This window comes from Medicago sativa, chromosome 1 (assembly GCF_051527215.1).
Source record: "Medicago sativa cultivar Bolivia chromosome 1, Bolivia_mono, whole genome shotgun sequence".
NCBI lineage: Eukaryota > Viridiplantae > Streptophyta > Magnoliopsida > Fabales > Fabaceae > Medicago > Medicago sativa.
The window spans coordinates 15,499,809-15,523,702 of record NC_140749.1 but is presented as its reverse complement, the minus strand read 5'-3'; the positions used below and the strand labels follow the sequence as shown (position 1 = coordinate 15,523,702).

At 35.2% G+C, this 23,894-nt stretch overlaps 4 protein-coding genes across 4 annotated transcripts in view; 3 read left to right on the top strand and 1 right to left on the bottom strand.

The window, feature by feature from the left end:
- LOC146953034 (rust resistance kinase Lr10-like) overlaps positions 1 to 1,684 on the bottom strand; it is a 41,612-nt gene extending 39,928 nt beyond the window's left edge. Inside the window, exons 1-2 of the mRNA XM_085707622.1 lie at positions 1,023 to 1,684; positions 371 to 508 (exon numbers count right to left, since the gene is read on the bottom strand). Coding sequence (XP_085563748.1) covers positions 371 to 508; positions 1,023 to 1,671 — 787 coding nt within the window. The 5' untranslated portion in view covers positions 1,672 to 1,684. The remainder of the gene's footprint in view (positions 1 to 370; positions 509 to 1,022) is intronic.
- A 1,507-nt stretch (positions 1,685 to 3,191) lies between these two features.
- On the top strand, positions 3,192 to 7,298 carry LOC146953033 (rust resistance kinase Lr10-like). Its single transcript, XM_085707636.1, has 2 exons — positions 3,192 to 3,951; positions 5,983 to 7,298. The coding sequence occupies exons 1-2, from the start codon at positions 3,210 to 3,212 to the stop codon at positions 7,083 to 7,085; spliced, it is 1,845 nt and encodes a 614-aa protein (XP_085563762.1). The 5' UTR covers positions 3,192 to 3,209; the 3' UTR covers positions 7,086 to 7,298.
- Positions 7,299 to 11,890: 4,592 nt separating this feature from the next.
- LOC146953032 (uncharacterized) lies at positions 11,891 to 13,527 on the top strand. Its single transcript, XM_085740761.1, has 2 exons — positions 11,891 to 12,134; positions 12,263 to 13,527. Exons 1-2 carry the CDS (start codon positions 11,891 to 11,893, stop codon positions 13,525 to 13,527), a joined length of 1,509 nt encoding a protein of 502 aa, XP_085596887.1.
- An 807-nt stretch (positions 13,528 to 14,334) lies between these two features.
- On the top strand, positions 14,335 to 20,896 carry LOC146953031 (uncharacterized). Its single transcript, XM_085740750.1, has 7 exons — positions 14,335 to 14,671; positions 14,769 to 15,049; positions 15,224 to 16,160; positions 16,248 to 16,723; positions 17,389 to 17,592; positions 17,710 to 17,955; positions 20,696 to 20,896. Exons 1-7 carry the CDS (start codon positions 14,335 to 14,337, stop codon positions 20,894 to 20,896), a joined length of 2,682 nt encoding a protein of 893 aa, XP_085596876.1.
- The last annotated feature ends 2,998 nt before the right edge of the window (positions 20,897 to 23,894 follow it).

Genomic DNA, 23,894 nt, shown 5'->3' with positions numbered 1-23,894 from the left:
CAATATACATTATTGACTTGACATATTTTGACAATATCTTTCTACTAATTCACAAAGATAAATAATATCATGTAAGATGTTGTTAGATTCGTCTTGATGAATATTTTTAAAATATTAATTTTTCATAATTTTTTTTAGTAGAAAATTGTAGATATCAAAGATAAAACATATGCATTGGAACATGTGTTGGAGTCAACTAAGTCATCTATTGAGGGACGGATGGAGTAAAGTTTTTCAATTTTCAATTCAATAATTACACAAACTTTTATAAAAAGTTATTATTTAATATCCTTAACTAGTGCCTCTGTCCCAAAGGCACTGGTTAACATTTCTGACGTAATGAAAATGTAACAGAGGACTAAGTTCTTACAGTAGTCGTCTCTGGAACACTGAATCTCGCCAGTAGGGTCCTTGAGGTAGCAATTATCACAAGGACAAAAGGCTTGCATCCAGGAAATTTCAAATCCATAGCCTAGTGCCTTCTGAATATCGATGTATGATACGTTGCCTATAAAAGAAATAATATTTATAGACAAAAAAATCTACACCGTATATAATCAACATATAAAAATACATTTCAATTCAAACATTGATTTAATTCATTTAAAAAAAAGAAATATTGATTTAATTGAAAGATTAAAAATATTAATTAAAAAAAAAAAGTGTCTCGTGTCAACTTTTTGTTTCCATATCATAGTTGCCCTATTCCATCGGTCGTAAGATATTCAATTGACTGTTTTACATGGAATGACTTGACAATATAAAATTTTGAATTTTAATATTTTAAATATATACTAACAAGAATTATAAAAAAATAAAATATATATTTTCAAAATATTTAGCGAGATAAATCCGACAATATATTGTATATCGTCATTTATCTTTATAAAATATGTTTTTTTTTGAAGGGATTATAAAATATGCTATCAATAGCGATATAGTATACTTCAAAAAAATAAAATAGTGATATATAGTCAAATTGAGTCATTGGTTATAGAAGAAGGAAGAGAAGATATTTGTACCTATAACGTTATTGTCGTAAATATGTGGATCTCCCCAGAAGGATGTGAGAGTAACAAGCTTAACACGGCATTGAGGCTCCAATATTCCAAGTTGTGGGTTTCCAACAATTACATATATGTTGTGTTGACCCATGCATGAAGTTGTATCCGCATAATACATATCCACAACGTTACTAGGTGGACTTGTACACTCCATGTAAATTACAGGCCTAGATAAATCAATGTAATCGGAAAACTCATACGTGGAATTCGATCGAAATAAGCTGTATTCGTATGAATTAGTATCTTTTTGGGTAAAATTGTTGCTGTATAAGAAGAAGTGAGGGAGAGAGGAGCAATTGGTGGGTTGAATGTTTGGGTCAACAACTCGTATTGTGTAATTGTTGTAGTTGATTGATTGCACAAAGTAATAACCATCATACAAATTCAATACTGTAATGTTGTTCACACAATCCAACTCGTACGTACTGTTACCACAGTGGTCTGGGTCATGTTTTAATCTGAATGGATTAGTTATGTTGGAAATTTTTCCACAGGAAGAAGAACAAGTTTGTGGATAAGTTTTGTGTGGAAGTAGAAACAAGTAAAGAAACACTATCACAACTCTTGAATATCTGGGTTTTTCTCCAAAGTTAGAGGTTGAAACCATTTTCACTCACAATGCTAGTTTTGGTGGTAGAGTACAGTTTTAAAGGAAAAATGTAATCTTAAGTCAAGATGGAACTTTCCTACGCTATTTCCTAATACGTTCTTCAATTAGGAATTGGATTACATGCATTTATTTATAAGAGGAACATTGATCATGCACTTGAGACATCAGTGATCAACAGTCCTAAGAGGAACATTAATCGTGTACTTGGGACATCGGTCATCAATAGTTCCAAAAAAGGAAAATATTTATTTTTATATAAAATTTAGAGATTGAATTTTAATCGTCCGATCGTAATTGAATAATTATCGATATCTTAAAATATTTGAATGTGTGTAATCCGATTTTAGGGGAGTTGAATCCCTTCAATGATTAGCTTATCCCATACACATGGGTATTATAATTAGCTACAAAATATATTTTATAGTACGCTAGAAATTAACAATTATGTTTTTTTTTTTGTGGAGTCGGAGTTTTGAACCCTGGGTGCATCATCCTACCAACTGAGCTAAACACACGTGGACGGACAAATTAACAATTATGTTTAAAACATATGAAATAGTCCTTTAAAAATATATGGTGGACGGACAAATTAACAATTATGTTTAAAACATATGAAATAGTCCTTTAAAAATATATGAAATAGTAAAAAAAATATATTAAATTTAACTAATAAGCATTATCAAAATAAAAAAAACAACAAATAATAGATTAATGCAATTCGATCCAAACGGTTGTTACAAAAACAAATCCAATAAATTTTAAATTTGTTGTGTCCGGTAACAATATTATCTTGAGAAAGATATATAATCTCACATTGCAGATGGATCGATAGAAGAAAAGTGTACCGTTGTCGAATATCTCGTCAGAATTTATGGAAGTGCCCAATTGCCGGTGAAACAGATGGGGTCGTACCTGCACAAGCGCTCCGACGTCCAAGTCAAATGGAAAACAAGAAGGTTGAGAGGTTTGAAGGAAAAAAATTAACTTACCTTGTTTGAAAGTGGAGCTCTACTTATAAGGGAGAGTGTTGGGTTTTACTTTATAATTGAGCATCTGATAAGTAGATATTACCTTTTAGCCGGTCGAAAACAAAATTAATGCATTTTTTTTTATAAGTTTAGAGTTTTACTTTGAATGTGAACATTATAAGCATTATTCTGAAAGCCGCCAAACAGAAAATATATACACCTTCCGGTCACTATTATAAGCAAAAATCTACATTTTACATTCATTGAATTAATGATGTATGTGGTCTTTGTTATAGACCACATACATCATTTAATGAATGAATCTAAAATGTTAATTTTTGCTTATAATAGTGACCGGAGGGTGTATGTAATTTCAATGTGGACTTTTAGATCGTATGGTTCACTTCATGGAGAAAAAGAAAAGTCTTTTAAATATCTATATGATTTTCTTTGTGGATTTTCAAATATTATGGTTCAATGTGGACTATCGTCACAATTATTATCCTTACATATTTTTATAATCTGGTTCTTCTTATAATGTCTCTCCCCAAACCATATGTTACCCTAATGCTATCAATAACTACAAAAATGGTCACCTTTACAAATATTTTGGTGGTCTTGATTCTCATCTTGCTTTGTAATTGCAACTTAGGTATGTGCCAAGTTAATGGTTGTAGTCGAAAGGATTTTAGGTGCGGACATCACGGCCCGCCAATCCGATTTCCCTTCCGACTTAACAACAGAGAAACAGAATATGGATGCAGTTATAATGGCTTTAATCTTAGTTGTTCAGACACAAACAAAACTCTGCTTGAGCTTCATTCACATTCTGGTCCAATTAAACTCGAAGTCACAGTAATTGATTATCAATACCAATATTTAGAAGTATCTGACCCTGAAAATTGTCTTCCAAGACAGTTTTTAAAGCTACTTAAATCACAAATTTCTCCTTTTCAATTATTCCTGGATCTCCCGAACAAATATAACTACAATTTTAGCTTCACTTTCATGGATTGTAGTTCATTATCCTGCCCGGTTTATGTTGCTGATTCTAGAGATACACTCCTTGCTTCGCGTTTGGACCCAATACTCTGCACCAAGACTTTAGATATTGTTTCTTCATCGTGGCACTTGTGGAATAGGCTGCAATATTATAATATTTTGGTTCTGACATGGTCAAAACCCAATTGTAGCAAGTGTGAAATAGAAGGGAAGATGTGCAAACTGAAAAACAATGGAACCGAAGACGAGATAGAATGTTTTGACCGTCATCACAAACCAACTAAGAAGATACTTCTATATGCCACAGGTGAGGGATACTTTACATGTTATCGTAAGACTTTGGTCTAATGTGTATAAGGAAATCAATCTTGGTACGGGATTGTGTTTTGCCATTTGATCAAATGTCATAGACAATATTCAACTTATACTATATTGAATTAACAGCAGTTTTCATGTGATTAAATAGTGGTCGTAGGTGTAGGGAAACTTGTTTGTCCATGAAACATGTTTGTTAAATTTTTTTTTTTTTTTTTTTTTTAAACAAGGTTGTCAAAATTGGGATTTTACCACAGGTTGAAAGAAAAGAGCAAAATCGAAAATCGTAAAATTGCAATCAAAATTAATAGATTTTACTCAATTACTTTTGTAGAAACGATAAAAAAATCGTAAAATCACAATCAAAATCGATGGATTTTACCGAAACAAAAATAAAGCTAAATATATGTTATTAATTGTATATCTAAATGTCTCAGTTTAAAGTCCATAAAATATCCTTCAAAACCTTTTAAAATCCTGCAATTCTGTATGGATTTCACGATTTTGTGCGATTTTGATGCGATATTATTAGGATTTTGATATGGATTTGAGTCGTTGAAGGTGAATAAAGTTGCAAAATCATGGATTTTAGGATTTAAGTTGGAATTTTGACAACAATGGTTTTAACATCCAATATATTTTTTTTATATCTCTTACATACAGATACGCCATTTTTTATTTATTTTTGGTTGTTGTTTTATTTTAATATCCAAAATATTTGTTTATGTTTGAAAGAATCCTAGGAGTATGTAGTGCATTTTATTTAATTTATAAGGATTAAAATGAATATTATATATACATATATAATAGATTAATTCTACCATAAACAAATTTTATATAGACTAAACGAAATTTGAAAAGATCAAAAGAAAAAATGATATATCTATAAGGATTCAAAACATTTGATATTATTTTACAAAAACTAAAAGTAAAATGTTTTTTTTCTTTTTGTTGGGATCAAAAAGACCCTAAAAGTAAAATATTGTATATATATTTTTTTTTGAGAGGAGAAAGAAATAAAATGTTGTATATTGAAATAAACCAAAAATATATTTCAGCATTTTTTCAACACAGTCAAAAATAGGAAAGCTTGCTATTGAGTGTTCAGTTTCAAAGTGTACTTCACTGAAATCCATGTGGGTCTCACCATGTTACGTGAGATGCAGTTTCAAAGTGAGACCCATATAAAATTGAGCAGTGCTATATATAGCAACTGCCATTATCCCGAAAATATCACGAAGTGTGCTAGCATTTGATTTCTACAAGCTTTTTAAGTTTTATTTTTATATTTTCTTAAAATAAAAAAGTGTTAGGTAGGTAACCGTTTGCCTACTAAACTTAAGGATAATGTTTCATGGACACCCTTTTTCCAATACACACTATGTACCACTTCCATTTAAGAGTGTGCGAGAGTGTGTGAATGTGAGTTTTTTTGTGTGTGTAGGGACCACATGGACACATATCACAATTGTATGTGGGTGTACAATTGATACATGCCACATAAGGTGGTCTATGTATCACTACTCTAAACTTAAACTCATCTTCTCAATCTCAAAACATATGTCTTTAATTTATATACTTCAATGTGCTATGCTACTCTGTTTTGCTCCCACTAAATCTAATATTTGAAATAAATACTGCCCACTAATTTGGTGTGAATATTACATGACAAAAATAAGAGAGTGCTGCTGAAACACAAAGAATTCATATTAAAAAAAAAAAACATGTCGTGAATTTGTCGTGACATATTTTATCACGAGATTAATCATTTCCCTATAAAATTCATCCTATTAGAGATTGAGTGTTAGAGAGTATTTGAAATTGAGTGTTAATAATACTCCTTATTCCACATTTTTAGGGAATATCTAATAGATTCGGAGACCCATGCTCTCATTTTTATATCTAATGATTTTTTACAAGTTTTATTTGTGTCATGTTTTAATTTGGTATGCATAAAGTCAATATATTATACTCGTTCCTAGGCAATAATTACTCATAAATTAATTAGTGTTGTTTTATGCAGTTGTGTTCGTAGGTTCAGTTATGATAACACTGATTATTGCAGCCTGTTTGCATCTCTATAGCTATTTTAAACTGAAAGGCGAAGATGAGATTAGAATCGAAAAGTTCTTAGAGGACTACAGGACACTCAACCCTGCAAGATTCTCTTATGCTGATATAAAGAGAATTACAAATAATTTTAGGGAAGAGTTAGGTGAAGGAGCTCATGGTGCAGTTTTCAAAGGTAAATTATCTAATGAAATTCTTGTTGCTGTTAAGATGCTTAAAAACACCGAGGGCGATGGAAAAGAGTTCATTAACGAAGTGAAAGCTATGGGAAAAATTCATCACATCAATGTTGTTCGCTTGGTTGGATTTTGTGCTGATGGATCCTATCGTGCTCTTGTTTATAATTTCTTTCCAAACGGTTCGTTACAGAACTTCATAACCCGACCTGATGATACGGACAGTTTTCTCGGATGGGAGAAGCTACAACAAATTGCTCTCGGCATAGCCAAAGGTATTGAGTATCTTCACATGAGTTGTGATCAGCAAATTCTTCACTTCGATATTAATCCCCATAACGTGTTATTAGACGACAAGCTTGTTCCAAAAATTACAGATTTTGGTTTGGCAAAATTGTGTTCTAAAAATCAAAGCAAAGTGTCAGTAACTGCTGCAAGAGGGACTTTAGGTTACATTGCACCTGAAGTTTTTTCGAGGAACTTCGGAAATGTATCGTATAAAGCTGACATATATAGTTATGGGATGTTACTGCTTGAAATGGTTGGAGGAAGAAAAAATATAGGTCAGTTATCTGAGGAAAATTTTCAAGTTCTATATCCAGAATGGATTCACAATCTACTTGAAGGGAGAGATATGCATGTGACTATTGAAGGAGCAGAAGATGATAGAATTTTGAAGAAACTCGCAATTGTAGGACTATGGTGCATTCAGTGGCACCCAATAAATCGTCCATCTATAAAAGTTGTGCTCCAAATGTTAGAGGCTCTGGAAGAAGAAAACTTGATCGTTCCCCCAAACCCTTTTAACTCGACGACATCCAGAGTTGTTGAAACCCGGACAAAATTTTCGACCTTAGAGTTGGAATCTATACATGAATGAGATAAGACAATCATATTATAAAATTATCAAGTGTGTCAAGATTAACATCTTACATATAATTATGTATGACGTTATTCTTGATACACTTGAATAGAAAATAGTTTTATATTTTTGTAAAGATTTACAGAGGTTATATGTTATAAACTTTCGATTGAACGGTGTAATACTAATGTTGAAACCAAATATATGAATAAAGTTTAATCCACTAAGAAATTAGAAGATTGATAGGTTTATGAGTGTTGAATTACATCTCAAGATTTGCAATTAATAAGAATAAAGTTAAATTGATAATTTTAGATTTAGTTGATGTGTCACTCTCTTCTTTTGCTTATGTAGTATTGGTTTCCTTAAGAATTTATCTTTGGTTGGTGTTGATTTCTTGCACTGCATCATTTTCCTTTCACAATGGTTTTAACCATTTGGATTTTCCTAGTAAAATTTTTAACGAGGGAGTTGTTGGTCTTGCACAATGTTTTTTCGTTGGGTTTTGTCCTAGTCCCCACAATTTCCAAAATAGAAGGACATAAAGTTCAAACCCTGTTAAGACATACAACTGAGCATAGTAAAATATGCCATATAAAATTCAAATGAATGGATCAATCTCTAGGTAATTCTCAGTATCGGAAGAAGAGCAAGAGGGATGAACAAAGTGCAAATACAATAACACTAACAACAGAATAGACATGCAAGCATAATGGACGCATGACACATTGTCCGACGGTACAAACTTAACCTGATACCACTGATGTGACACTTTAAACCTCAATACATTAATACATAAATTTGAAAAACTTTTTAAAACATACGCTTTTAGAATTGAGAAAGACTTGCTTGGACACAAGCATTTAGACCCATCATTTAGGCACCTACACAAAAAAGTATATTTGATTTAATTATTTAAAAAGAAATATTATTTAATTATTTTCTCTCTCTATATTTTTTCAATTATGTATGTGTGCTCAAACCAAGTGCTCAAACCTTTGTGCCCAATTAAGTATTTTCCTTTAGAATTTTTCACCGTGGTGAAAAAAAATAGTATAAATGGGTATCTATAAAGATCGAGGAGTGCTTTTGGATTTGGATTTGGATTCTCTACATTAAAAAATCATACATTTACCTACATTTAGTTTATTTCTAAGGTAAAGTTTGTCATTACCACCTACCATGCTATCTCTCTCCATTCTCTCTCTTAGGATTTTTACACTAACTGAAAATGCAAGTGAATATAGGTGAACGTAAATCTTTTGAATGTAGAGAATCCAAATCTGGTGCTTTTGTAAAAATAATTCTCTCTTTTTAATATAATATTGTTTTAATTTCAATAATAAAAATAAAAGAGAACAACTATTATTTTTTCTTGACCAACATTGCTATTTTTTTTATCGTCAACATTGCTATCATATTGTTTTTGATGGATAATTATGTTTATAGCAGTTTTAAAATTTCCAGATATATGATAATTTTTCAATCCTTGTCTTTCATATCACATTTTATTTTTACTATGTATTTTCTTCATATAACATCATCTATATATAAGAACATCAATATCAGAAACTCTCAATTTTCCTACGTAATTACCTACGGATTATGAAAATTCCGCAAGAAAATCACAGAAGATCCGCAGTAAAACCCGCAGGAAGACGTGCGGAATTTTCCAAGGATTTCTTAGGCAGGTAAAATACGTAAGGATAGTATTTATGCGCAGCAAAATCCTCGAGTATTCCTGAGGATATTTGTTCGTAGAAAATTCCGTAGGAAATTCACAGAACTCCAGTAGTGTTTTAACCAATTATCTACGTGGACTCATGCAAACCAAACAAAAGTAGTATTTTCAAATATTTAATGTGATGAAAGGGAAATTTAATTAGTATTTTCAAATTTTGTTAATTTTTAATTTTTTCTAGGCATCTTATTTAGCCCATTGAAATTAGCACAAAAGAATTGAACGTCTTATAGGAGAACACTCCATTCTTAGTTTTTTAAATTAAATATTAAACTAGATTAAAAAATCATTAACTACAAATTTGAACCTGTAATCACTAATTTCTCATATTTCATATCTCTTGCTGCCCACTCCATTATGTCAAAATGAAAATTCCTGTCTCATAAAAAAGATCGAAACTTCCTATTGTGCTTCTTTCCCGTTTCCACCATTTTACTATGAAATTGGTTTATTGGAAGACTAATTGTTCGTCGAATTGTCATCATAAAACATATTTGTCAATACCTCTCCCTTTCTTATATTTTTCACAGAAACTCCACTCTTCAATAATGGAAGAAGGACTCCCTCAAAAAAAAAAAATAATGGAAGAAGGACTATTCAAAACAATAATGGAGAAATCAAAGTTTTTTCATGGTAGGCCCTTTGATGGTGAAACACTTTATGAAAATAAGAAGTATTTTCTTTTGTTAGGCTAGTCTGTCTATTATCAATTTTAATAGAGTTTGATTAGCAGATTTTGATTAAGTTAGGATCATAGTCGATATTCTCTTGAGAAGCTGTGAACTGTGAATTGGTACACGTGTACTGGTTCACGGTACTTTAACAAATTGGTTTGAACAAATTCTCCTCTAATTCGTGAAAATTGACATTTGTGCTCTTTTAAGTCTGATCTTTTACCTAAAGTGATTCTTTAATTTAATTTTTAATTTTTTGAATTGTTCCTTATGTTGCATTATTATGTTTCCACCGTTAGCCTTTTTAACAAATTCCAATAAAAATCACACATGATATTTGAATATTGAGAAAACTCACAAAAGGATTTACTAAACAAAAAAATAGTCAATCATTCATTCATCTCTACTGTAGTTTATCTTTATATATGGAATGAAATTTGTGGTTTACATTGACATCAACGGTAACGTAAAGGATGACAATAAAATTGAAGAATACTTAAAGGTTATCGATGCAAATACAATGTAACAAATACCGACTCGAGGTAAATAAAATTGAAGGACCAATCCAAGAAATAAAAAAGATTAACTTACAAGATCACAATCGTAGTTTTGCCAATAAAATAAAGCAAACACTAATGAATGGTTAGAGTCTGTCTATTCTTTTTTGTTTCTCAAAGATTTCCTCATAAAGAGGTAATCGTGGAAACTAGAAAGAAAGAAGCACATCGTAAGAAGTTTCATTTTTTGTCCACTATTACAGAAAGGGGATTTCACATTGGTTAAAAACAAGATTTCACATCGGTTTGCACGTGGGTTGGTCTCATCGTATTGGCTTAAGACTTAGGAGTTGCTCCTTCTTAAGGTCACATGTTTACTTTATCCGATGTCAATTTAGATAGACTAGTTTAGCTTCTTTAAAAACGAATAATAATTGTCCCACATTTCTTATCACAAAATACATTCATCCATTGGTGACTCTTCATTTCTTATCTCTTTCTCATTTGACGATGATGACTTATAACAAGATAGAACTTGTGGTACATGTAGTGATAAAAACACATATGTTGAGTCCATATGTCACGACAAAAATTGGAAAATTGAAGTTTGAAAAAGTCTTCTTGAGGACGAACTAGTGTCACATCAACATATTTTAAACTCTAAAATAAGTTTAATTGGTCCACACATATGAATAATGAATTCCTTTACACCATGAACAAAAAATCATAATTGGTTTATTCATTATTATATAATAAACATAATTCTTTTTCTATAAATGGACAGCTGGAAAAAAATATTTATTATACACTACTATTCTAACACATCCATGGATTAGGAAATTAAACAAAAACATGTAAATATAAAACCAACACGGCTTATTTTAAGCAATTAGTAGTAATTAACATACAACAAGAAATAATTTGAGGGTAATAATATTTACAAGCAATATGTTATACTAGTATCAAAGGAACCATCCTCCTAGGTTTTTTTCCCATTCTTACCATTTTCTAAACGAAACGATAATAAGAAGAATAATTGTCAACCCACCTGAGTTGGTCATATGGCGTTATTTTGGGACCTTGTACTATTCTTCTTATCCAGGTCTCAATTTTGATTCTCTTTGATTTCAATTTAGATAGGCTAGTGTATCTTATCCAAAAAAAAAAAAAAATTGTCCCACATTTCTTATCACAAACTATATTCATCCATTTATCTATCTTTCTCATCTGACGACGATGACTTATAACAAGAAAGAACTTGTGGTACATGTGGTGATGAATCAAATATCTTGGGTCCACAAGACAAGATAGTAATTGGAAAATTAAAGTATGACAAGCAATTAGAAGTACTTTGCGGGTAATAATATTTACAAGCAATATCTTATACTAGTATCAAAGGAAATAACTTCCTAGGTTTCTTTCCTATTACTACCATTTTATATTTAAAAGGATAATAAGAATAATAATTGACAACCCACCTGGGTTGACTACAACGTATTAACTTGAGACTTTAGAGTTTACTTCTTGTCAAGGTCTCATGTTTGATTCTCTCTGGTGTAAATTTAGGTAGACTACTTTAGTTTTTCCAAAAAGAAAAAATATTGTCCAACATTCTTTAATACAAAATATATTCATCCATTGATCTTTCTCCCTTTCTTATCTCTTTCTTGTTTGACGACGATGAATTATAACAAGATCGAATTTGTAGTACATGTGGTGATGAAGCACATATGTTGAGTCCAGAAGTCATGACAACAATTATAAAATAAAAGTCTGACAAAGTCTTCTTCAAAGTGAACAAGTCTCACATCAATATATTCTAAACTATAAAATAAGTTTAATTGGTTCACACATAAGAATAATAAATTGATAGAATATACATAATATTAATGTTTATGTAAAAAAAACATCATGAGAGACAGCGAGCGACAGAGTGGCGGAAACCCTAGGGTTATCCTACGACATCCGCGTCGGAGCTATTCTCCGGCAGAGAGACACATAGGGGGGGAGAGGGGTCCCGCCAGGGTGGCAGATATTGGGGGGGATAGGGGAGATTGGGCTGTGGTGAGGTCTAAGAAGAGGAAAGCGACGGAACCGGCGATTCGAGGAAGGGACAGATCAAGAGGCGACTACGGTTATGGAAAGACGGTGACAGGTTCAAGGCAAGCTCGGTAACAGGTTTTGGATTGAGATTCTGAGGATTATTATCGAGACAGGCAAGCAGAAGAAGGTAGGTTCATGGGAGGTCTTCCAATTTTGTGGGAGGACGTGTTGTGTCTTCAGAGTGGCATGGTTCTGGTGCAGCATTGGTAGATGGCAATCAAGGTCAGAAAGCGTCATTCTACGTCACAAACTTTCCTGACAAAATGCCACTGTTTTGTTTACGGCAAGCTTTCGAAGTGTGTGGAATGTTATCGGATGTCTATGTTGCAAGGCACCGTAATGCTCGCGGGCAAGAATTTGGCTTCGTAAGGTATGTTAATGTGAAAAACTCTGACAAACTTTTACAGGCTTTGAATAATGTGTGGGTGGAGGATTGTCAGATATGGGCAAAGGAAGCTAAGTTTGACAGATTCGCTCGTAACGACGTGGTTGTTTCTCCTTCACATGCTGGTGTGAGGAAGGAGCCTGTGGTTGACAAGGTTGGAGGGAGTAAGGCGGTAGGTCGTGGGAATAAACCATCAGCGGCAGAGAAGAAGGTGGAGGGCGATTGTGCTGTGACGGTTGGGGCAGTTTCGGTGCCGGTGGGGAAAGTGGTTATTAAACCGTTGGAAGTGAACAAGAACAAGGATGGGCCAAAGCTGGTGGATGTGAAGCAGTCAAAAGAGGTTCAAACCGTAAGTCAGTTTGTTCCTGTGTTTAATTCACGAGAGGAGGATTTGAAGTGGGCGAGTGCAGGAATGGTGGCGACGTTGGTTTCAGGGGAATCAGCGGTGGCTTTACAGCAAAAGGTAGAGGATGCAGGTTTTTCTAATTTGGTTGTTATTCCAATGGGGGGTGATAGAGTTTTTATACATTGTCTCAATGGGGAAGATGTGTGTCATGTTTTCAACGAGGCAAGAGATTTTTTTGGCATGTTATTCATTAATGCTCATAAGTGGACGACAAAGGATGTTAGGTATGAACAGGGGGCCTGGTTACGTATTTACGGTATTCCAGTTCATGCTATGCATGACACTTTTTTCAAACTTTGTGTCACCGGATTGGGCAGATTTATCCATGTTGACGATTGCACATTTGAAAAGGCTAGGCTGGATTTTGCACACGTACTCATCTCGACACCTACCATTGAAATAATTAACAAGTTGTCTGAATTTATTATAGATGATCACATGTACGAAATTAAGATAGTGGAGGAATGGGGTTGTAATTTGGGGGAGGATGTCTTTATGACAGAGGCAGATGTCGTTTTGAGGCCGGACAATGTATCTCAACATGATAATGATTTTATAGCGGATGAAGTTCAAGGTGAATGGGAACTCGATGAACTGGTACAAGATTTACGTGAGGATTGGAATCAACATGATGAGAAAAAAAAGCAGTTATGAAATCTCTTGAACAGCAGACGTCGAAGAAGGAATTGTTGAAGGAAGGGACTGAATTTTTTCGAGTGGATTTATCTCCGGTTTTGGAACCAATAATGCAGCAGTCTTCTCCTTCGGTTTGTGCAACAGATGAGGGTAATTCCTTGAAGACGGATGACACCCCAAAGGCTAACTCTTCAGCAGGCCCTTGGAGTTTATCTTGGTTGAAGAAACAGCCGGCTGTTTGCATCGAAGCCGACGTTCCAGCAGCTGTTCCAGCAGAGAATTCTTTCATTTTTGCTTCGGAAAAAATACCTTCATAAGTTGTACAAGTAAATTCGAGGCAGAAGAAGGGTAGGCGATTTAAGCACTCACTTGGGTTTATGAAAAAAATTGCACGTATGCCGGATGTTGATCGGAAGCAAATCATTCACATTTTGAAGAAACACAAGCGTAATGTTAAAAGGAGAGGGCAAGCTAGCAATGATCACTCACAAACAATTAAGGTTACAATTTCGAACTCTTCTTTAAATTCTGCAAATACTAAGACATCTCATTCTTCGGTTAATAGAGATTTGGAAAATTGGGTGATGGTTCATGATAAAAATGTGTTGTCGGCGGATGTTCGGAATTTAGGGAAGTCTGTGGGGTTGGAATATCAGTGCGACACCTCTAATTGTTTTAATTTATTGTCTAAGGAGGGTAGGAGAGAGTGGAGGGCAGCAGGAGGGTGTGAGGTGGTGAGGGAGTTAGGAAAGGGTTCTGAGGGAGGTGTCGAGGTGTAAGTAGGGTGGGTGTGTCGGTGTGTGTTGGGGTGGAAGGTGGTTATCGATGAAGATTATTAGTTATAATGTGAGGGGTTTAGGGGGTGGTGAGAAGAGGGCGGAGATTCGGAGGTTGGTTAATGAGAAACGTCCGGCAGTGTTGTGTTTGCAGGAAACAAAGTTGACTGTGGTGAATGATTCTGTGATTCGAGCGGTTTGGGGGGATTCTCCCTGTGGGTTTTCTTTTCAATCTTCAATAGGAGCTTCTGGTGGGTTGTTAACAGTTTGGGATTCGGCTAGTGTTCATGTCTGGTCCTCGATGAGTTTTGGCCATGTTCTTGTCATTAAAGGAACAGATATTATTACTTTCGAAGATTTTATTATTATCAATGTGTATGCTCCCTGTGATTTTGCTGCTAAAAAGTTATTGTGGGATCATATGCTTCCTATCATTGTTAATAGTGCGGATGAATGCTTATGTGTGTGGTGATTTTAATTCAGTTTGTGGGACGGAGGAGAGGAAAGGTAGAGGAGCGGTGTTCAGACAAGCGGATGCAGACTCTTTTAATAAATTCATTGCTGATGGTTCTTTAATTGATTTGCCAATTAGTGGTCGTTTATTCACTTGGTTCAAGGGAGATGGTGTGTCCATGAGCAGGCTAGATCGCTTCTTGTTATCTTATAAGTGGTGTCAAAGATGGACAAATTGTATTCAGTTAGCTCTTCAGCGGGGTCTATCTGATCACGTTCCTTTAATGCTTTATGTCGATGAAGTTAATTGGGTACCCCGCCCTTTTCGAATGCTTAAATGTTGGTCCGACTTTCCTGGTTATGGAGATTTTGTTCACGAGAAGTGGTGTTCGTTTACTTGTCAAGGCTGGGGCGGTTATGTGTTACAACAGAAATTTAAGTTGTTAAAAAATTGCTTAAAGGACTAGCATAATCAACATTCTCAGAATTTGCAAGGAAGGATAGTAGAGGTGAAAAACAAAATTGCGGCTTTGGATTCAAAAGGTGAGGTGTCAAACTTGCATAGTGAAGAGATTTCAGAGTTGCATGAGTTATCAGCTAAATTGCATTCCTTGGCTCGGACTCAGACTAGTATTAATTGGCAGAAGTCGAGATTGATGTGGTTACAGGAGGGTTATGCAAATTCTAAGTTTTTCCATGGTATCTTGGAGGGTCGCAAACGTCACAATTCTATTAATGTGTTGTCTGTCGATGGCATGCGTGTGGAGGGCGTGGAAAATATCCGTGCGTCCGTCTTCAATCATTTCTCTAATCATTACAAGTCTAGTGCAGCTCGTCGTCCTGGGGTGGATGGTATTTCGTTTCGAAAGTTGTCTTTTCGTGAATCGGGTAACCTAACAAAGCCTTCTTCTTTGGAGGAAATTAAACAGGCCGTGTGGGACTGTAACAGTTTTAAGAGTCCCGGTCCGGATGGTATTAATTTTGGTTTTATTAAGGAGTTCTGGGATATTCTAAAGGAAGATTTTTTGAGATTTATGGTGGAATTTCATCGTAACGGCAAATTGACAAAGGGTCTAAACTCTACTTTTATTGCTTTGATACCAAAGGTGAATTGTCCTCAAAGATTGAATGATTTTCGGCCTATTTCGTTAGTCGGATGTGTGTATAAGGTGCTGTCCAAAGTTCTCGCCAACAGACTTCATGAGGTAGTAGGTACGGTGGTTTCTGAATCGCAATCGGCTTTTGTCAAAGGGAAGCAAATTCTGGATGGTATTTTGATAGCTAATGAAGTGGTAGATGAAGCCAGATGTTCAAAAAGAGAATTACTTTTGTTTAAAGTTGACTTTGAAAAGGCCTATGATTCGATTGATTTACGTTATCTAGATGCAGTAATGAAGAATATGAATTTTCCAACACTTTGGCGTAAATGGATTTTTGAATGTATTGGGACGGCGACGACGTCAGTATTGGTTAATGGTTGTCCGACTGATGAGTTTCTTATTGAGCGAGGTCTTCGTCAGGGAGATCCATTGTCTCCTTTTTTATTTTTGCTCGCCGTAGAAGGTTTTAATGTGCTCATGAACGCGGTGGTGGCTGCTCATCGCTTTGATGGGTATGGTGTTGGACGTGAAAATGAGGTTAGGCTCACACACCTTCAGTTTGCAGACGACACTATTATCATAGGTGAAAAAAGTTGGTTGAATGTGCGGTCTATGAGAGCTGTATTGTTATTGTTTGAGGAAGTGTCGGGTTTGAAAGTCAATTTCAACAAAAGCATGTTGACAGGTGTTAATATTCACGATTCTTGGTTGTCAGAGGCGGCGTTGGTTATGAATTGTCGAAGGGGTACTGTTCCGTTTACTTACTTGGGTTTGCCTATCGGTGGTGATTCAAGGAAACTTAGTTTCTGGAAACCTGTCATCGATCGCATTGCTTCTCGCCTGTCGTCTTGGAACAAAAAATTCTTGTCTTTCGGTGGCCGTCTGGTTCTCTTGAAATCTGTCCTATCCTCTCTTCCGGTTTACTTTCTTTCCTTCTTCAAAGCCCCTGCAGGTATAATCTCTTCTATTGAATCTTTGTTTATTAGATTTTTTTGGGGGGGTAGTGAGGAAAATAGAAAAATTGCTTGGATAAATTGGGAGTCTATTTGTACTCCAAAGGAGGAAGGAGGTTTGGGGGTTAGGTGGATAGGTGATTTTAATTTAGCTTTGCTAGGGAAGTGGTGTTGGAGGTTGTTGACAGATAAGGAGGGGTTGTGGTATCGTGTTTTGAAAGCTCGGTATGGAGAGGTGGGGGGTCGGTTGGGAGATGGGGGCAGCCATAGCTCGCATTGGTGGCAGATGTTATGTAGGGTTCGTGAGGGGGTTGGAGAGGGTGTTGGGAGGTGGTTTGATAACAACATTCAGCGGGTTTTAGGCGATGGTAGCAATACTTTATTTTGGTATGATACGTGGGTGGGGAACATTCCGTTATGTGACAAATTTCCCCGTCTCTTTGATTTAGCGGTGAATAAGGAGGGTTCGGTGGAGGAGATGAGTAGGTTAGGGTGGGAGGAGGGGGTGGAGCGTGGTTATGGCGGCGGCGTTTGTTGGCATGGGAGGAGGAAAGTGTGAGGGAGTGTTCATCTTTACTTCATAACATTGTTTTGCAGGATAACATTTCTGATAAATGGAGGTGGACTCTAGACCCTTCTAATGGGTACTCAGTTAGGAGTGCTTACCGCTATCTTACTGATTCAGGAGATCCGGTGGTCAGAAATCATGACGTCAACATTTGGCATAATCATATCCCGTCTAAAGTATCTTTATTTGCTTGGAGGCTTCTTCGTAATAGGTTGCCAACTAAAGACAACTTGGTGCGTCGGAGTGTTCTTTCTTCAGCCAATGCGTTGTGTGTTTCGGGGTGTGGTCATACAGAAACGACTAAACATTTATTTATTGACTGTGTGATTTTCGGTTCTATCTGGTATCAGGTTTGGAATTGGTTAGGTATCTCTTCTGTCAGTCCTGGAGATATTAGACATCACTTATATCAATTTATTAATATGCCAGGGTTACCTAGAGTTACTCATTTGTTCCTGAAAATTATATGGTTTGCATCTGTGTGGGTAATATGGAAGGAAAGGAATAATCAGGTCTTTCAACAGGTGGCCTCTACTCCTTCTGTTCTACTTGAAAAGGTGAAATTAAATTCTTTCATGTGGATTAAAGCCAAACAGGTTTCTTTCGCCTATAGTTTTCATGATTGGTGTAAGAACCTGTTCCCTTGCATGGGCGTTATCTTGTAATTTCTATTGGTTTTGTTGTTGCCTGTTTTTGGCTCGTGCTTTGCGGTTGCTAGCACCTTGACATTGTAAATTTTTGTGGGTGGTTTTCCTTTTGCACACCTTGTGCAGGGTGAACCATTGTTATTATTATATCATTTTAGTTTCTCCAAAAAAATAAATAAATTGATAGAACCTTTAATAAAAAATTATAAATTTTTTCTTCATAAATTATATTATAAACATACTTTTTTTATAAATGTATAGCTGAAAAAATATTAATTATACACTCGAATTCTAAAACATCCATCGATTGGGATACTTGTTTTATCTTGGTTTTCGGGTGTCAAACATTGATTACGTTTGAACCTTTTAAACCGGTGATATCTTATTTTTTCTTGGGAAGGGAAAAAGTAAGCAAAACCCTTGAGAATCGAGGTCCGGGAGTTGTTTTCGCTACGGGAAGGTGTTAGGCACCCATAACGACTATAGTAACCTATAGGAACCGTCTTTAATTCCTACGCGCGCGCTTTATTTTTAAATGCTATTTTGAAATGCTTATTAAACCTAAGGATGTTCTAAGTGAAGAATTGGAGGGAGAAGAATGTTTTTGGATTTTTATTTTAGTTGAATTGAAGGAATTTTATTCCTTGCCTACGTACCCGTTTAAGGGATCAAATCCACCGTAGTTCTTTCTCAAAAATGTTTTTGTTTTTGTTGGTTGATTTTAAGTTTGAAAAATGGAGTTTGAAGAATAGAAAGAGGCCTCAAGGGCATGAGATTAGGAAATAGTGAGGTTGAGTTAGTCATTTGCAAAAGAAGTCAAAGTTTGATTATTTTCATTGAAATTTGATTAAGAAAATGGAAAAGAAAATACAATGGGATATTGGATCCCAAGGTTTATTTGGAAAAGATTTGAGTGAAGTTGTTCACATTTGTTTGGAAAATTGGTTTTTTCTAAGTAAGAGTCCTAGGCATTCATCTAAACATACAATCCTAAGCATACATCTAAACATGCATATTCTAGCTATAGTGGTGTGTGTGCATGTGTCGGTGCTTGTGTCGGTGTACATCATTAGAGTCCATTGTCCTTTACATCACACCCTAGATACATTCTATGGCCTCTTTGCCAAGAAATTAAAATTGCATGAAGGTAAAATATTACAAAACCTCTAAGTATTTACATTTTAAATTTGGCATGAAATTGAAACTTAAAATGCAAGAAATTAGATGGAGAAGAAGATGAAGTGGGAATGCTTATGATGAATATGAAACATGAAATGGAAAGGTTAGTAGCATAGAGCAATATCAAAGGAAATAAAGCAAGAGAAGTACTAGGACATAAAGGATAGAAAATAAAGGCAAAAGAGTGCAAATATAGCTAAAATTTATTCACAAAATGCAAGAACCAAGTGACCTATAATTCTCACATTCTAATTACATTTTAAAAGGTTTATGATAAAGTCTTGGAATGGAGATTAAGGCCGCATGATTTTCTTGGCATTTTAGAACAAACTTTGAACATACTTGCATTATTTAACTATTCAACTAACTTGCAAGCTAAGTAACTAATCAAAATTCATACTCATGCACTAATATCAAACACAAACAGTAGCTAAACCTTATGGAATCAAAAGGTATAGGTCACCAACATTCATCAAGCAATTGGAATTAAAATCAAATGAATTTTCATTTATTTTTTAGCACAAAATGTCACAAAACATTAGGAAAATTAACCACACCATGCTCACCAATCTTTAATATGCAAAATTATCACAAGAACACTACAAAGTTATCAAGAAAAGTGTATGCAATTTTTTTAGAATTTTTTAAAGCATTTTTTGGACACAAAAACATACAAAATTTCACAATTTTTAACTAACATAGTAAACAATTGCCAAGAAAAATATCACACACTTTTTAACCAATTTTATCATGTGAAAATTATTACAAAATACTACAAAAATATCAAGAAATCTATATGAATTTTTTTGGCATTTTTTAAGGCTTTTTGGACTAAAAAGTTCAAGGAAATTATTAATTCTAACAAAAATAAGAAAAAAAACTTCAAATATTTTTTTACAGGTTTTAGCACCAAAAAATATCACAAAAATGTTAAGGAGCATATCAAGAACACATAGAAAAAAGATTCAATAATTTTTGTGAAGGAAATTGGACAGATAGGGTGCAAATAGCAAAAGAACAGCAAAAACATGCAGGACAGGGGGGTGTGAATAACAGAACGTGTAAAAACAAGGCAGACTGGGCTTGGGAGCGCAATTGGACCGGGTTAGTGGAGCAAATAAGGTCCGAACCGGTTCTTTGGCCTATATAAGGCTTCGAACCGGTTCTTGGTTCATTTCCACTCTCTATTTCTCTCTCTAAAGGAAACTAGAGAGAGAGAGTCTGCAACAGACTCATCTTCTCCGATCATCTTCTTCTCTACTCCGACGTGGTGGCCGACGGCGGCGCCGCCGCGTCGGAGCTGTAGACTACTTCGATTCAAAACCTTTTTACATGATTTTAAAGCTCTTTCCCTCCTCTACATGATTTCGAGATTAATTTTCCGAGGAGAGGTCAGAATCGGAGTAGATCTACATTTTTTGACTCGGTTCAAACTGAAAAACGGAAGAGAAAGAGAAGAGATGAGGAACCTTTACCTCGATCTGTTCGTAGCTTTGTGATTTTATCGCAGAACTGGACTTTTCCTTGTGATTGCACTGAACCGGTTCCTTTTCACTTCGATCTCTCTTCTTCTTGCCTCGTCTGTGATCGTTCAGTTTTTTGCTGCCTTCGTGGTGAATCTGAGCTCGGATTGCAGAGGATTAGGTTCGATGATGATGATTCGCACCGAATCTCTGAGAACCTTGCAAATTCGTTGCAAGCTCGTGATTAATTGCGCTTGGATCCGTTTTTCTGCTTGATGTGTGCGTTGTTCTGCGTGAATTCGTCCTTGGATTTGCACTGTAATGTTGTGCGAGTTTGGATTGGTTCTTTGCGTGATTGATTGTGATAATTTGGTTACGGTAGTTGGATGAATATTCAAGTGTGTTCTTGAATGTTCTTGAGAATTTTTTGTGATTTTTGTGGTGTTTGATCTGTGGAATGGAGAGAGAGAATGGGAAAGTTGTTTGTGATGAGTTGGAATGTAATGATTGCTTCTGCAGAATTTTGGTGAGTTGGCTGGCTTTATAGCTGACACATGTGCGCCCTGGACCAATGGCTGATTGCCACGTGGCATAGCTTGTAACAAACTTTGACTGCCTTGTAACTGCTTTGACTTTGGGACTTTTCTGCACAATATGACAAACAAAAGGACCAATCTGCAAAAATACTAAAAAGACAAAAAATGGACTATAACGCAAATATTAGAAATTTAGGACTAAAATTAAAATAAAATTGAATTAAAATTGGTAATTGGAAAATAACGTAAAGTGGAACGTCTAAAATTGACAAAACAGACTAAAACGAACCAATGGCCTAAATGAGGTACTTTAAAGTACCTCTCTGCCGAAATTTCGTGTGAAATGACCAAAATGCCCCTGGGGCTAGAACGACTGAAAATGACTCAGATGTCAATTGAAAAATGGTTTTTTAACAGAAATTGAATCAAGGACTCATACAAGCAAAATTAAAAGACTCAGGGATAATTTTTAGGATTTAAACAGTGACTTGACACTTGAAAAGACTAAAATGCCCCTAGGGGCAAAATTGACTTAAAAATGACTTCAAATGCAATTTTAAAATGGATTTTGACATAGAATTGAAATGAAGACTTATTCAAACTATTTGAAAGGACTCAAACAAAATTTTGAAAGACTGAGAGAAATTTTGACATAGGAAATGACTAAAATGCCCTTACATGTAAATTTTGCAAATAACATTGAAATAAAATGCAAGGAAAGATGCAATCGATCAGAGATAGTTCAAATGACTTGAAATGCAAGAAAAGAGAAATTGACTAGTATTTTTAGGTCCAAAATTAGGGTATAACAGCTGCCCCTATTTAAGTTTCTTTGTCCGGAGAGTCAAGAGACGAAGTCTTAGAGTTGACGGGACGAAGATACTTAAATGTAAAAATACGCTTTCAGATTTTCAAAGTTATGAATGCTATGCAATACTTTTGATTATGAATGCAAGACGAACGACTGGAGTCTATGGAACCTGTCATGTCACCGGGGATTCAGATAGACATTGGCAGGGTAGACAAACCAGGGATAGAAAGTAAGGTACAAGCTGTTCTTTGGGTCGAACTAGTCACTTGACCAAGAAATACAAAACAAGAGATAGGTGCAAGCTGTTCTTGGAATTGAACTTGGCACTTGACCGGAAACTTAGACATATAGGCAGATACAAGCGGTTCTTTTGATCGAACTTGACACTTGGTTAAAAACACAGACAGATAGACAGACACAAACTGTTCTTTGGATGGAACTGGCTGTTTGGCTGGAGCTATAGACAAGAGGGTTGATACAAGCTGTTTCTTTGGATCGAACTTGCTTGTTGGATTATCACCACATCATGTGGGAGAGTGCAGACTGTTCTCCTAGATCGAACTTGTCGTTTGACCGATAATAAAGCATAAGCTGGGTACAAACTGTTCTTCAGATTGAACTTGCCGTCTGACTGGTAACAAAGCATAAGCTGGGTACAAACTGTTCTACAAATCGAACTTGCCGTTTGACCAATAACAAAGCATAAGCTGGGTACAAACTGTTCTATCGAACTTGCCGTTTGTCCGGAAGCACATGTATATATACAGGTACAAGTGGTTCTTTTTTGGATCGAACCTGGCACTTGACCAGTAACAAGATACAAATTGAGAGTCTGGTTTAACAAGATACCAATTGAGGGTAAATTGTCATTGACCTGATTTGCAAATAGACATGACCATTTTTGTTGGCCCAAGAGTAAATTGAGAGTAAATTGACATTGGTTTGAATTGAATTGAAAGTTGAAATTGACATTTGACATTGACATTGACATTGGCTTGGAAACTGACATTGACAGTGACATTGGATATTGACATTGACGTTGAAATTGGAATTGAAATTGGAAACTGACATTGGAATTGGATTGAAATTGGAATTTGACATTGAGATTGGATTGAAATTGGAAATTGACATTGAAATTGACATTGGAATTGGAAATTGGCATTGGAATTGGAATTTGACATTGGAATTGGAATTGGAATTGGAATTTGTCATTGGAATTGGAATTGGATTGAAATTGGAATTTTGACATTGGGATTGGATTGAAATTGGAAATTGACATTGAAATTGACATTGGAATTGGAAATTGGCATTGGAATTGGAATTAGAGATTAGCATTGGAATTGGAATTAGAGATTGACACTGACATTGTCACTGGATGTCAGCATTGGAATTGGAGATTGACATTGACATTGTCATTGGATGTCAACATTGGAATCGGAGATTGAAGTTGAGATTGCTTCGAATTTGACAATTGAACTTGGGTTGAATTTGACAGTTTGACATTGAAATTGAGATTGGAATTGAAGTTGGAGAGTTGAAACTTGCATTGAATTTGGCAGTTGAAAGTTGGATATGCAACATGTATGTATGGTATAGCAAGATTATTGGATGTATGAGCACATAAAATGCATGATTATGCATGTATGAATGCTTGAAATGCATGATTGATTGGCAGTTTGACAGAGAAGTTTCACAAAGATAGACAAAACATTGGAAGATTGGGCACGTAGTGGCTCGTGATGCAACATATTCACAGGGGAAAAACCTCTTTGGAGAGACCGTCGTTGAGAGACGTATCAAAACCATGGCTGAGGGCAATAAAACTTGTAAAGGAGGGACCCTTGGAAGGTTCTTGGATACAGGTCGCCGTTGCTAGGCGTGTCAGTCCTGGGTAAACAT

Bases quoted from the DNA above. Each gene is read 5' to 3' on its own strand.
- LOC146953033 (XM_085707636.1), top strand. From the start codon at position 3,210: ATGCTATCAATAACTACAAAAATGGTCACCTTTACAAATATTTTGGTG. The intron at 3,952-5,982 runs GTGAGGGATACT...TGTTTTATGCAG, and splicing joins GATACTTCTATATGCCACAG to TTGTGTTCGTAGGTTCAGTT.
- LOC146953032 (XM_085740761.1), top strand. From the start codon at position 11,891: ATGAGAGACAGCGAGCGACAGAGTGGCGGAAACCCTAGGGTTATCCTA. The intron at 12,135-12,262 runs GTTCAAGGCAAG...TTGTGTCTTCAG, and splicing joins TTATGGAAAGACGGTGACAG to AGTGGCATGGTTCTGGTGCA.
- LOC146953031 (XM_085740750.1), top strand. From the start codon at position 14,335: ATGAAGATTATTAGTTATAATGTGAGGGGTTTAGGGGGTGGTGAGAAG. The intron at 14,672-14,768 runs GTGATTTTGCTG...ATTTTAATTCAG, and splicing joins TATCAATGTGTATGCTCCCT to TTTGTGGGACGGAGGAGAGG. The intron at 17,593-17,709 runs GTGCGTCGGAGT...ATCTGGTATCAG, and splicing joins TGCCAACTAAAGACAACTTG to GTTTGGAATTGGTTAGGTAT.